This window comes from Echeneis naucrates, chromosome 10, assembly GCF_900963305.1.
Source record: "Echeneis naucrates chromosome 10, fEcheNa1.1, whole genome shotgun sequence".
NCBI lineage: Eukaryota > Metazoa > Chordata > Actinopteri > Carangiformes > Echeneidae > Echeneis > Echeneis naucrates.
The window spans coordinates 6,756,809-6,771,540 of record NC_042520.1 but is presented as its reverse complement, the minus strand read 5'-3'; the positions used below and the strand labels follow the sequence as shown (position 1 = coordinate 6,771,540).

Here is a 14,732-nt window from a genome sequence, read left to right as displayed (position 1 = left end):
TCCCCCCTGGACACTAGGACCAAGTCTGGGATCTAGTCATGCTCTAATAAAATGCACCAGAAGCCCAATAATTGAAGGCCCCTGGCAGTTTGTGAGATTGTCATTAGTTATTTATTATCTAAAACATAACGTGAAGAACTGCAGGAAGTATATTCATTCCTTCATTATCTATTATTTCTCCAGTAGAACACAATAAAATGATCATGAATTGTCACACACTGAGGATTTAATGAACAACAAAAAGAAATGTTTGGATATTTGATATCACAGATTTCATTCATCTCTCCCTGGTGGTGGTGGTGTTAATGTGAAAAGCCACGCCCAGTGCAGCTGAGCTGATGGAGCTTTTTCCCCTTCAGGCCTGATTTGTACCAGATATCAGGTAACATGTTCCTAATATGGACACAACTCCCTCCAGTACGCTCAAGAATGTCAGTGTAGTGGAGCAACTGTCCGGAGAGGAAATGGTAGTTTTAAAAAGTCACTTAGTTCAGACTCTCTCTCTCTCTCTCTCTCTCTCTCTCTCTCCAACTGTGTGTCCTGAACATGTTTCCCACTCATTCGTGACATTTCCGAGAATTGCTATTTTTGAGACCAAAACTCTTTTGCAACGTGCTCTGACTTGAATTCATCCTGGCACCTTCTTTACTTGGTTAAATGCTGCTTTGATAAAACGAAAGGTGGCCTTTGTGTGGACAGTAGAGTTTGAGACGGCAGCTCATCAGCACTGATGTAAAGTAACAACAGTCTTGATGTGATGATGCTAATGCACGCAGGTATCCCGTACTTGCTGTTGTATAAAGGATTAACAAGTTGATGCATGTTCAGACAACTTATTTGCCTGATGTTTAAGTAACGGTGGCACTTTTAACATGATAAAATTGGCCGCACCACCATAAAATCCTCCTTTAGCCTCTCCATCCTCCTCGGCTCAGAAAGGTGCATCCTTGCCTTCATCTGATTCTCATCCCTGCAGATGGATACACTTTGGATATAATTCAAACTGCGATGCAAAAAGCTGTTTTGTCTCAGTCACACGCCTGATATATGGGAGCTGGCATCTGTGTTGTATAACAGGAACGGCTAATGAGCATTAAATCATGGATTTGTAATTATAATGGATTAACTTTGAGGGTTAAGTTTGGAGGCTCCAAGTATTTACTTTGTGCTTAAGAATGAGTCATCTTGGTGTAATTCCTCAAGTCACTACCAAAGAAGGAGATGATTGAGGCCAACACAGAAGTTGGATAAAATGTGTGAACTTGACGCGGGACTCTTTATTCTGTAAAAAGGCAGCGATGAATGCACAATATGGGTGGAATAAGAGATTATCTCACTGGAGGTCTGACTGCAGACGTGCCTTCTACACAAAAAGGTCATTTTTTAAGTCTCAGGATAGAGAAAAGTCTACGGCCAACAAGAACTCTACAAGAAGAACTTGTAAATTCCTCGTTGAGGTCATTGTTTGTGAGTGCTTACAGAGGTTTGGCTCAGGTCCTGCATGTTCTCTCTCCCTCTCTCTCTCTCTCTCTCTCTCTCTCTGTCCTTTAAAGCTGCCTTGCCTCCTCAGATTTTACCTCTGGACAAACTGGCCGGACACACACTGCTGCTGTCGACTTTGAGGCACTTCATCAGTCCGTCTGTGAGGTGAGTCCAAGACGCAGCCGCTTCACATCCAACAGGTAGCACCGGGATGTTGATGTCCACTTCAGCGCTTTCATCGTGTCATTGCAGCTCCTGTCTAATCGGATTTACAACATTTGAGTCAGTAACATTAGTGGGTTTAACCAAAAACTGCTAAAAAAAAATAAAAATAAAAAAGTTTGTTTGCACCGTACAGGACTCTGGTTTTGCGCTGCGCGTCAGGTGATGCGCTTTTTTTGGCACAGCACCAGCGCGTCTTCTTCTTTTTTTTTTTTTAAGACATCCGTATGAATCTAAATTTTGCCATCAAACTCACTCACTTTTTCATGTTTTGTGAAGCAGCTCAGCTTTTGAACGTTCAGTATCAGGAATAAAGTTTCCTTTCCCATTTCCTGCCGATCCGCACTTCGATCTGAATTGAAATTGAGGATTAGAGCCACAGGAAGAGCTTGTAAACTCCCAGCTGAGGTCATTGTTGAGAAGTTTTCCACTGATGCTGCTCCCTCTCTAATGGAGGGCAGGACACAAAGGTGGCCCGCTCCTCCCTTTGGCTTTTGGGCCTCTGCCAAGCCAGATGTATGATGTCATTTTAGGAGACCTGGATCAGAGTCCTCTTTCTGCCACTCCGGCCCTCCTTCGGGCTCCAGCATGACTTCACCACACTTCAGAGCCCACAAAAACTTCATGCTTGACCGAGACATGAACGAACCCACTTTCACTGGTCTTTCCTTAGTGCACCATTTTAGAAATCACTTTCAAGGCAACGACAGGCTTTTACGTTTTAAAATTTTGATGTAATATTGGCACAAAGGTGCTGTCCAAGTCCACAGTTGGAGATTATACATTCATATAGAGCTCAGGATGTGTATAATTTATAAAAGCTTCAATGAAGTTGTCAAGTCAGTGCCTGTGAGGTCTCCTCATCAGGCCTCCAGCAGGATATTTACCGCGCTCAGATGGCTGAGAGCTTCTGTGACTGCAGTTTACTCAGGCAGAGACATGCCAGGAGGGCTGTTTCATCATCTCTTTTATTCTTTCAAATGAAGCTGAGAGACGGAGAGGATGCGTCTGTGTGTGGATGACTGAGTCGATGAAACACACTCAACAGCTCGGCGCAAGATGCCTAAATAGGCAATGCTGGCTGTTTGTCTGCAGGACAAAGTGGAGGCAGAATCGTCTCGTCTGGATGCTGAGCTCTTCCGGCCTCAGCTGAACAGCACATGATGACTCTCTGAGTAAAAGAGAAAGAGAAATGAAACAGATACGGGGAAAAGACAGAGAGATGTACGGGGGGAGAATGTGAGGTGTTTTTGTTTTTTTTTTTTTTTTTTTTTTGGATCGTTACTCTTTTGGGGCACCACCAGCGTTAAAAATGTCCCCTTTAGTATCAACATCTACTGGGTTCGCTGAATTTGGCTAACTTTTCTTTTTTTTTTAACTTCTGTTTAACACATTTAAAGTGCTATTTCTCTTTTTTTTTTAATCCTTGTGTCCTTTTTTTCAACACAAACTTTAGATAAATCTATAAGTATGTCTATCCTGGCAGTCTAATAAAGCAAACAGATGCCAGGAAGACATAACCATCTATACAAATATTTAGCAATAATCACTCCAAATATGACGGCTAGAGCACACAATACTACACAAAAATACAATATGTAATGTCACAAATAAAACTACAATACAGTCTATGGACATGTGGCTTTAATCTGGACTTTTGTGGCTTTTTCATTTTGACGTCTGAGAAACTTGTGTAAAGCCTCATATCAGAACCAAGAGCTGGTTTCTAAGTACATAACATTCTCTTACGGACGGCGAAATGTGCTCAGATTTCAAACTGTGAATGAACAAATTCATTTGTAGCAAAAGTATGCATCATAAAATGTTTTTGAGCATGTTGTTGTTGTAGCTGCTCAGGGTGGAGCGAATTTAAACAGCTCTAGAATTCGTTGGAGCTCCGACTATAACAAACCATACTTTAGAAAAGAAGACTAAACTTCATACTTGGAAGTAAATCTTCTCTCTGTGTCCATTTTTTTTGCTTTATGGTCAAACTGCACAGGCTAACGAGGACATGGCCTAAGTAACTGAGACGTCATTGTGTCTGCTCCATGTTCCCGCTCAGTTACTCCAGTTCAGTCCCACTGAAACCTCTTCTTCTTCCCTTCTGATGATACTGATGATATTTACCGGTGCGTCTTCCATCAGTCAGCGTATGTTCTTCTCTTCTCCCGTTCTTGTTCTCTCTCCATCCCTCTACTGACCCCCCCCCTCCCTCCTTCACATTCACTCTCACTGCCTCTGCCTCTCTCCCTGCCCCCCCCCCCCCAATCCGCCCATCTCTCCCTCTTTCAACCCAACCAGTCGAGGCAGATAGCCCCCCCGAGCCTGGTTCTGCCCCGGGTTCCTGCCTCTTAAAGAAAGTTTCTCCTTGCCACCGCACTTGGAGGGATCTGCTGGGTCTCTTTAACAACTCCACAAAGACTTTGGTCAGTGTGTAAAGCGCCCGGATGTAACTTTGTCATGATTTCATTTGATTTGATTCATTGTTGGGAGACAAAGGCACGAAGATTTTGGTCATCGTTATGTGCAAACAGAAAGCGTAACTTGGTTTTCACATACTGCCTTCAGTGCGAGTGAAGCATCTCTTGAGAGCAGCACGCTCTGTCCATGAATACTTTCATTTTGGTTTGTCGGTCCGTGCTGTGGCTGGAGTCATGTGAAACCGAAGTGCTGCTGGCCTACAATGAGGGCTTTATCTGCAAGTGCTTGTATGAATGTGTTTGTGTTTTGGCAGCACTCCTTTCCAAGCCACATCCTTCCAGCAGGAGTGTTGCTGTGTTGATAGGCCTCCCCTCATAGCTCTTTGTCCACATATATTTGACCTCCATGTGTCTGGGTCCTGCAGCCACACGTTGGTTACTTCAGCTGTTTTCTGACCTTATGTCCACAGTGTAAATCAGCTCAGCTCTGCCTGTGGACTTCTGGCAGCTTGTGTCTTGTTGCTGTGTATTTCTCCGTGTCCACGGTGAGTCATTGTTCCCTTGACAGAGATAGTGTGGTCGAGTCTGCCACTTGTCTGTTTCCCTGCTAACCAGATTTGGAGGGTGACAGAGACGCACGGATCTGCAGGGCGAAAGGTCACGTTGGAAAACAAGCTCTCAGACACACAAGCTAACAGTAACAGGGACAGTGAGGACGGTGCCGCTGCCCGTTCCGGCGATTCAGCGATATCTGCTCTTATTTTTTTAAGTCAGACTTAAAATAAAAAAAAAATTAAAAAAAAAAAATACTGTTTTTATCGTGCTGCACAATCTTAAATCCCCCCAATTCATGACCTGCAGTGTATTTCCTGATAATCAGGGTTTGTCTGTTTTCATGCTAAGGACACATTTAAAGTTTTAAAGTTTTAAAAAGGAAACTCAGTAACAATACCAGCTACACAATTTACATAACTGGGAGAAAAGATTTTTATAGATTAATTTTTTGTCCCGATGATCAGGAGTTATTTTTGCTCCCTTAAATGTGTGGGCTTTAGAGATGGCAAGCGGGGAGGAGGACACTAGATACTGGCTGTATTATTTTTCCGTCCTGGTGCACTTATCAAGATCACCCTGAGACATTTATTATACACCACACAGTGTGAAGCCAAATGCACTCTGTATTAGTGCTGTAACTAAAGCAGAACAGGAAGGCAGTTCATAAACAAGCATGGCCTGGGTTTATTTAAATAAGCATTTGTTACAATAGTATGATAAACATGTAATAAATAACCTTAAGTGGGTTTTTGTTTTTGTTTTTTTTAAGAAAGATTACATTTTTATTGCCAAGTTTTTCTTCATCTAATTATTTCACCACTTAACTTTTGGCTTAAATATCAAACATCAGACCTTTATATTTTAAAGTTTATTATTGACTAGTACAAGAAACTTTCCATCCACTCCACTTGTTCATTCAGTTCCAGTATCACTTTGAGTTAAATGATTGATGGTAAATCTGCAGATTTATGATGAATTCGATTAAAATTAAATTGCCATAATCACATTATTTCTGCGTGATGCGAGGTTTACATATTAATTCAAAGCTGTCATTGATATATTGGAGAGGAGTTCATTATTATGCCATCTCTTAATTGCTTGTTATGAAAGGGTCTTTCCAGTGTTTTGCACAAGTGTTCGGGAATGAATCGCCGTGCAGAGATTTTAAATTAAAATCATCAAAAATCAAAGCATTTGGAATTGAAACAACCCAAATTTAAAGAGGATTTTAAAGATAAAGAGAAAGAGCTGCTGTTGGTTGGGTTAGGTAGGCTGGGACTGGGAGTCGGGGCGCCTTCCTGCACATTAATTAGTCTCAGGGGCTTCCTAACAATTCGGTGATAGATTATAAAAGGGGAGAGATGTAATGTGTGTTCCATGTTAACGGACCAAATCAAATCTGTAATTACAGCCAGATGTCATTTAAACATCTGAACACAAACGCACACAGACACACACACCAGCTAGCTCAGTATACTGATTTGTTTGGTGTCTAATAGAAGAGGAAGGCTATTTAATACAGTTAAAAGATAAGTCTCCCTACCGCTCATTCTCTTTCTCCTCCGGAGAGTAAAATATTATTGTTCTCACCGAGGTCAATGAGTTTACTGTGAGGCAGATTAAGTGATTTATTTCTAGTTTCCTGAGGCTCTCGGTTTTCGCCAATTGCCCTAATGATCCCATATTTCTGTATTTAAGCTCATCTGACTCTAAAGGCCAAAACCAATCAGAGTTAAGTGTCCTCTCTAGTGCCACAATAGCCTTACTGTGGAATAGATCATGGTCATGTTGATTATGATGGTTTTGATCCCAACATGGAAATAGAGATAATGATAATTAACTGAATCTAATCATTATTATTCTAAATTTGGAAAAAAAAAAAAAAAAAATTGCATAATGTCTTCAAGTGTCGCACAAAGCTGCACTGTTTTAGTTCACTTGTGCAGATAGATTGTGATTATGATGAGTGTTAGCTGCTCACAACCAGACAGCGGGGCATCTAAAGAGCCAAACAGTTCCCAAGATGGTGGTGGAGACCAAAGAAAGAGCTAAGAGATAGTGATTTCTGGACTTAGTCTCACTAAATGGCCAGGAGCACATTCCCAAATGAATGTGGCTATAAATTTTCCGGGACGGGAAAATACAGTTACAGTTGTGAAGCGTGAAATAACACGCCGATGCTCTTTGTCTGTCCTCAGTGTGAGTCATCGCTTGGAGTTGTGTTGTGAAGCGATCCAACATGTCATCTATAGACGTCCGGAGCAATAACAAAACTTTTTATTTCGGGGCAGTGGGAGTATCTTTCATCCCTCATGTTCATGTTTCAGAATCTTCAGACTGTGTTTTCCTTTTTTAACATCCTGATATTACACCAGTGGTATCTAATCTCACATAATCTATCGGAGGCCGTCTCATCCCCTCTGTGCATACCCTAAAAAGGACCTGAGGGGCAGAAGGTTGGATTTGGACGTGGGGCCGGGGTGTGTTTGGGTCACAGAGGGGTATATACAGGCCCCATAACTTAGTGAGATGTGCACTCTCAGGTTTTGACCTTTTGTGGATGCTACTGTATCCTTCGGCCTTTGTGTTGTCTTTCTTTTCTCCTTCTTCTCCCTCCTGACTGGAAGCAAACATGACTTTCTACAAACACTCAGGTAAAAATAAGACAATTAGCTTCAGCGATCAGGTGGAAGGTTTGAAACTGGTTTCCTGTTTGAGGCGAAAGTTCTGGAGGAATAGTGAATTTGCGAAAGGATTTTTTTAAGATGCTGTCTCTCGCCTGTGAAAATGCTTTTGTCGCTGAATTGTTTTCTAAGCTGAGAAAAACTGCCCCGTTTTCACCTTTTCGAAATCATACTTCCAGGTAGTTCCAGATAGATTTGAATTTTTTTATTTAGCTTGAAAAGTGAGACGATTTCCTCTACCTTTAAAGGAGAACTCCTTTCAGACATGTGAAAGGTTTGGGAGTTTTTGTTGATATTTCATTGAGCTGAAATTTGCTCAACAACCTCCTTCCTTTTATCTTTAAATCTGTACAGCTGATCCATCAGGGTCATGAGGGTCCAATTGCAGCTGACACTGGATGAGGGCACCACTAACTGGTTGCCAGTCTATCACAGGGCCAACATACCGTAGTCCACGGCCATTTTAGACTCACTAATTAAACTAAACATGTACGTCTTTTGACTGCGGGAGGAAGTTGGATTATGAAAGGAGTCTTAAACCAATTTTACGCATGCTTGATGACCAAATAATTTTAGATTCTAAAATGATAAAGATAATTTAGTGTTTTATAGTATTTATAATAAAAACTGGGGCACAGCGGTGCAGCAGTTTGCATGTCATCTAACAGACAGCTCTTGGTTTGAACCTGGGGAATTGGTTCAGCTTCTAATTTCTCAACGGTGTGAATATTTGCATCTCCATGTCTCGGCCGTATAAGACAGCTGAACTGTACAGTGGATACGTAATGTCAGCTGAGATTGAGTGCAACCTCCAGGGGGATAAGTGGTGGATGGAGGGATGACATTAAACGTGTGATCTTGGAGGGCAAATCTGTGTGAGCTTGCCCCCATTTTCTGTTTCTTGATGTGTAGTGGGGGGTAAAAGAGCAGCTAATTGTATTAACGTGTTCATTGTATTAAATTTCTTTTACATTGTTAAAATAATTTTTTCTATGCACAGTATCCAGATAATTTAATATTCTAATGTTCCATTAGAAATTATGATCTACAATAAAGACAGCTGGCTGCCGTAATTCGAGGGTTTCAAATCCAACTGTTGATTTGGCTGCTGCGCTCTCGGGGTCAGTCTGTCTTCGATCCACTTTATCCAGTTTCTGACTCACCTCTCAAACTGGCTTCACTGACCTTTCCGGCTAAAGCGGACTTGACCGCTGGGATTTGTGGCTCTCTCTCGCGTTGGCACATGCTGTGCCTGTTTGACAGCGAGCAGCTGTCACCCTGTTCGTAACAAAAGATTAAAGCCCTGGACACATCTCAACTGGAACCACAATAGGAACAAAGTCCCAGTAGCCAACACTCGCCATCCTTCCCCGCTGGGTGGGCCTTGGGAAGGTCAATGTACTTTATATAGACAGTCTGAGTCTAAAATAGATCTTGCTCAGTGATGGGGGTATGTGTATTTTGTACGTTTTGAGGGGATGGAGTGTGTTGGATTTTGCTGCCAGGAAATGGAGGTCGGTGGGCGGACTGGGGAGTGCCCGGCCTCGGTCCAGTCTTTATTCCTGCTGCACAGCTGCCGACAGTTCTCCTCCACAACCCTCTCTCATCAGTCCGTCCACGCTCTGCAGGGACACATACCTCGCTCTGGGAGGCTCATATCTTTCACATGGCTGCGGAGCACATCCCACTTAAATAGCTGCAGTCCCCTGTCATAAATATTTGCCTTGTTCCTATGGTTACTGGGAGAAAATGCCATTCCACCCATTCCATCCATCGCTCGTGTTGTCCTAACCGGATTTAATGATAGGTGTCACGCTGAATAAATTGCTTTTTCTAAAGTACACACAGTGTTCAGCTGCTCATTGTGACATCCTGTGAGAACGAGAGGGGGGCTTTAAAGTGATGCAGATAAGGCGCCCCACCCTGCGCACAGTTGTTCCAGGAAAAGGCTCAGTCCGCTCCCAGTGGATGCCGCCTGAGATGGGAGAGCAGGAATGTTGATGAATGAAGGAGCAGAGCAAACTTAGTTTAGGGTGTTTACAGTAAGAGCCAATAAAACGGCCTACTCCAAATGCAGTGTGGGCCAGACTCGTGTGGTGGCAGTAAAGGAGCTGAGAGGAACGAGCCAGTCCAAAAATATGAGCTAAGATTTTGTCAGTCTTTTTTTTTTTTTTTTTCTCTCACATCAGTCTCGTTCCCCCTCATCAATTTGGTATGCTGCTGTTACTGATGCATCCCACTGTGTCTCACAGGGACAGCAGAAAACCCTGAAATGTGCTTCCTCCACTTCAGACTTCAGTCTCTGTTTGCATTTGTTTTATTTCTAAGGTCACATCGACAGTACAGTATCTGCCGCCGGCATAATTCTGGAGTCCTAAATGTGTGGGATTTGTTTTGTTTTGTTTTGTTTTTTTTGTTTTTTTGCTCATCTTGAACTTTGTCCCTCATTTCTTTTGTTCATATTTCCCCCGCACTGCAAAGCACTTTGAACCAAGTGTATGACGTTTCACATGCTCACCTAGATGAAGAAAGGATTTCAGATGTTGCTGAACAGGACCTTTTGGCTCTGGCTTGTTTTGCTCACAGACTCTCTGATGTGATATCAAAGGCAACACTGTCCCCATCTGGCCTCTAATGGAAAAAATCCCCCTTCACGATGGACAGACTCTGTCTCACAGTCTCTTGTGCTTCCACAGGTCCCAGGAGTTATCTCACCTCCACCATGACCGACCGCTTCGACTGCTACTACTGCCGCGACAACCTGCACGGGAAGAAGTACGTGAAGAAGGACGAGAAGCACGTGTGCACCAAGTGTTTCGAAAAGCTCTGTGCCAACACCTGTGCCGAGTGTAAACGCCCCATTGGTGCCGATTCCAAGGTGATACACGAGTGAGCGAGTGATGGAGAATAGATGAATGAGTGAAGGTCTCAAATGAGCACACAGCAGCCTGTTCTTCCAAACCACATTCACCACTCAGCCACAGTCAGTTAAATGTGTGAAAGACTTAGTTGTTGCCATCAATGGGGTTTAAATGCTTTGTATGGCATTTCCACCATTCGAATCCCCCCAAAACTCCCTCTTGGCTCACCACATCCCAGTTCGCTTTGATTCCTGCCACATGGGCCTGTTGTTGTAGTTTGGCCCCGAGCCTTTGTCCACATGATGAGTAAACAAAGTCCACTTTAATGAGTGCTCAGTGTCAGTGAGGGCCCCTCTGCTCACCCTGCGCCTCCTGTCTGTGCTCAGGAGCTGCACCATAAGAACCGCTACTGGCACGAGGACTGTTTCCGCTGTGCCAAGTGCTACAAGCCTTTGGCCAGCGAGCCGTTCAGCGCACGGGATGATGGCAAGATAATGTGTGGCAAGTGCGGCTCCCGGGAGGACGGCAATCGGTGTCAGGGCTGCTATAAGGTTGTCATGCCAGGTGGGTTTGCTTTCATACTTTTGTGTTCTAAAGACTCTGGAAGTCTTTTTTGTCTGCTGGTTGATTACTGATCGATTATGGGCCTGAGTACAGATGACTTTATGGTTTATGGGTTTCTTTATGGGTAAGGTTTGACAAACACTTTCATATCTGTCAGAATTCAGATTTTTAATCAGAAAGTAACCGAAAATATGGTTGGCCTTTACTTTTGATGGCAAATATTGTCCATTGACTTCAAGTACACTCATTTCTGATGAAACAGATTAGTTGAGCATTTTTTTTGTGATTTTCAAGAAAGAAGCTGCAGATAGGTTCAGACTCATGTCAGGGATTCAGCTGTGAGGTTTTGAGATTTACCACATCTGTATTTGTGAATCTATTTGCTTTTTGTAGTGCTATTTTGCTGCTTTTGACCTCTTTTTTAAATCTCCTGATCTCTCTTTGGTATTGTTTTTCAAAACAAAGCAGTATTAAATTGAATTGAATTGTAGTGCTTAAATGTTAATTATTATTAGCCTAAGCCCCAAGAATAGACATCAGCAGGTAACCATTAAAACCTCCTCAACAAGAAGTGGCCTATGCAGGTGGATCATCCATTAAAAACTTATACTGTGGTTGTAAACTTTGAATCCAACGTTTCCTGCCAGACTCTGGGTTTGAACATTTCTCCCAGCATAAAGAACAAGATGAGACAAAGTGATAAAGTTAGACAGAGCAGAATAAAATCAATAACAGGAACATGTACTGTATGTGAAGAACGGACAGTTCTATTTACCTTCAGTTCAGATGGTTTTATTTTGTGTTTGTGTGTCAGGAGCCAAGAGCGTGGAGTACAAGAACAAGATGTGGCACGAGGAGTGCTTCACCTGCTTTGAATGCAAGCAGCCGATTCGCACGCAGAGTTTCCTGACCAAGGGCGACGACATGTACTGTGTCCCCTGCCATGACAAAAAGTTTGCAAAGAAATGCTTCCACTGCAAGCAGGTACAAGTTCAGCACCTTTGTTTTTGTGAAAATATTCAGCCGTTTGCTCGGAAAGCCGCCGCGCATCACCTGTTTGTCATCATGATCTGACTGTCTCTCAGCCCATCACCTCCGGAGGGATCAGCTACCAGGACCAGCCTTGGCACTCTGAGTGTTTTGTGTGCCACACCTGCCGCAAACCTCTGGCAGGAGCTCGCTTCACTTCCCACGAGAACAACATTTACTGCGTGGACTGCTACAAGACCGATGTGGCCAAGAAGTGCCACGGCTGCAAGAACCCCATCACAGGTTAGTGGGGATGGATAGTAAAACAGTAGTGGAACAAAATTTTGAAGTTCCTCTCTTCTTTAGGGTGACACCTGCACAGAGAAAATTACCTCCCCGTAGATCTGTAATGTTGAATGATTTCCTAATGGTCTCAAAAAATGCTTTCTGAAAAGAACAACTAAATACAAAGGGTTGAAACATCTGAAACAAATATGAACAAAGGTACCATTCAAACAAAAATTTCTTTTTTTCTGATAGTAAACAAGTAACGAAAAAGTGAGATGTAAAAAACTGAGAGATGCAAGAGGGATTTTAAGGTGATATAAATAAGTGAAGTGTATTTTTTCTGCTCTCTCTTTTAGAAAAAACATGCAATGCTGTAAAGTTTAACATCCTTTACAGCCATCAAAGAAAATATTTTGAATTCTCCAATACAGTGAAATGCCCAGGCACTGAAATGAAATCTATAAACCTGTTTAAATAAGCAAATAAAGAAGAAGACTGCCTGATTTCACATTTTAGTTTTCATTGTTTTGCCATTTAAGAGCAGTCTGGGATTCTGGATATATTGTAGAATCAGGGCAGTCCTCCTTTCTGTCCTCTGCAGGGTTCGGCCATGGCACCAACGTGGTGAATTACGAGGGCTACTCCTGGCACGAGTACTGCTTCAACTGCAAGAAGTGCAGCCTCTCTTTGGCCAACAAGCGCTTTGTCATCAACGCAGAGCTTGTCTACTGCCCTGACTGCGCCAAGAAGCTGTGAGCTGCACAATCAGCGGCTCAGATGATCACTGTTTAAAGTGGAGTTCCACCAAAACTGACTTTTAGACTGACGAAAAAAAAAAACAAAAGATATTTTCACATGAAAGGCCAATTTTGGGAATTTTTCAGAGTAGCAGAGCTCTTGTGAAAGAAATATTAGTTTCTGAATTTGCTTTGAAATTGTCACATCAGTCAGTTTTGGTGAAGTATCTCTTTAAGAAGTTGACATTGAAGGTGTTATTTCAACTAAATATGCACTAGCTTTGATTTCATTTATCTGCGTACACATTACTACAACTTGTTTTCGTGTCAGGATACTAACAGAATACATTTAGTGGGATGAGATTAAGCGCATCGGTCTACTGCAGGACTGTGTGCAGCCTTTTCAGTGCCTTACTGGAATCTGACAGAATGAAATGCTTTTCCGTGCATACTGCTGCTCATACATACCAGCCTCCATTAATAATCTATAATGAATGCTTGAATGAGCTGAAAATATTCAAAAATGTTTTGCATGAATTTAAATTTCAAATTAGGATTTTTGAGATTGATGCTGAAATACAATCTGCTCAAGTAATCAAGACTTGTGAAGTGAAGAATTTATGTAAAACAAGAATAAAAGACGAAGCCAAGTGGGAGCTGTTGCATCTTTACATGAAGAAATGCCATATAAAAATGTATACTTTTGCAAGACTTTATTGTTTTAACAGTTTGTATCATCTCAGTACACTTTAGATATATATTTACAGTACAGATTTTTTTTTTGTGGTCAGGTCATTGTTAGGTTTGTAAATCTTCCAGAGAAACGTTCATATTCACACCGTTGCCCTAGTTGGGTGGACTGATTGTCGAGGCTGAGGTAAAGACAAACTCTCTTCGTTAGCTGTAATACAATAAAAATACTAAATCTTAATTCTAAGGCACCGTTCTATCCTATTGTTATAAACAACATTGAGGACTCGTACTGAAGACCTCAAAAACGCAGCAGGAACCTGGAATAGATGTAGTTCCTCTTCAAGCAGCAGCTACAACAGCCCCCCCAACAGGTGCTACTCATGAGTGGGAAAGGCAAGTTTTTGGGTTTGGAACATCTCACTGGGGAGGGGGGGGGGGGGGGGAAACCCAACTTTGTTACAGATGATCACACAGCTCTCGTACAGGTCTGCACAGTAAAGCTACACCTCAGTAACCATTCCTTAAACACAGCACAGCATCTGTGACAGCGCAAATAGCCTTGTGTTTCTAGATGAATAGTGAATGAGAGCTAAAAGTGGGCAGCTTTGAGAGACATGGTAAATAATGAAGGACGGTTTATGAAGTCTGTTACAATTTTGAGCTTATTAATCAAAGCTAAGATCTAAAAGCAGACTAGTTTTTACGTAGAAAGAGATTTTAGCTAGCCAGGAGAAAACAAGGCCAAAACAAAAACAAACAAACAAAAAAAGGTCCCCAAACCTTTTGCTTATTCGAGCAGTTAGAATTTCAAAATCTCAAAACAGTTCGTTATAATAAAAAAAATGTAGATCCGACAGAAAACTATATGGGAAAACAAGTCTGTCCAACGTCAGACGTTGTTTGGTGGATATGCACTGCCTCATGCAAAATGAGCTGATATGCTGATGAGAAAAACATCCCCACATCATTTACCATTGCACAGAACATGTTTTGATTTATTTTTTATTTATTTATTTTAAAGTATGTTGAGACACAGAGACGTGTCTTCATGGGTCAGACTCGGGGGTGTGAGAGTTCTGTACACCATCGAAATGTCAGCTTTGTTTCGTCTGTGAGGGAGAGTCACAACTTGGGCCCGGAAATCGCACAAATATACACACAATCACATCTGCCACATTTCGGGAAAACATTTAGTGGGTCCCCGCTTGGCCCCTTGTTTTGCAGGTCTTAATGTAAATGTTAGCTTTCCAAAGC

The 14,732-nt window shown here is 42.2% G+C and overlaps 1 protein-coding gene across 2 annotated transcripts; it reads left to right on the top strand.

Moving 5' to 3' along the window:
* Positions 1-1,511: 1,511 nt before the first annotated feature.
* Positions 1,512-13,436, top strand: fhl1a (four and a half LIM domains 1a). 2 transcript variants are annotated; one of them, XM_029511733.1, is made up of 6 exons: positions 1,512-1,647; positions 10,063-10,244; positions 10,614-10,791; positions 11,606-11,775; positions 11,877-12,063; positions 12,650-13,436. In XM_029511733.1, the coding sequence occupies exons 2-6, from the start codon at positions 10,089-10,091 to the stop codon at positions 12,802-12,804; spliced, it is 846 nt and encodes a 281-aa protein (XP_029367593.1). In that variant the 5' UTR covers positions 1,512-1,647; positions 10,063-10,088; the 3' UTR covers positions 12,805-13,436. The 2 variants fall into 2 exon arrangements, with proteins under 2 accessions (XP_029367593.1, XP_029367591.1); XM_029511731.1 differs by lacking the exon at positions 1,512-1,647 and adding an exon at positions 7,183-7,336.
* Positions 13,437-14,732: the final 1,296 nt, after the last annotated feature.

Excerpts from the sequence above, each read along its gene's own strand:
- fhl1a (XM_029511731.1), top strand. The coding sequence starts at position 7,315 with ATGACTTTCTACAAACACTCAG. Across the intron at positions 7,337-10,062 it reads GACTTTCTACAAACACTCAG|GTCCCAGGAGTTATCTCACC; the intron begins GTAAAAATAAGA and ends GTGCTTCCACAG. Across the intron at positions 10,245-10,613 it reads CCATTGGTGCCGATTCCAAG|GAGCTGCACCATAAGAACCG; the intron begins GTGATACACGAG and ends GTCTGTGCTCAG.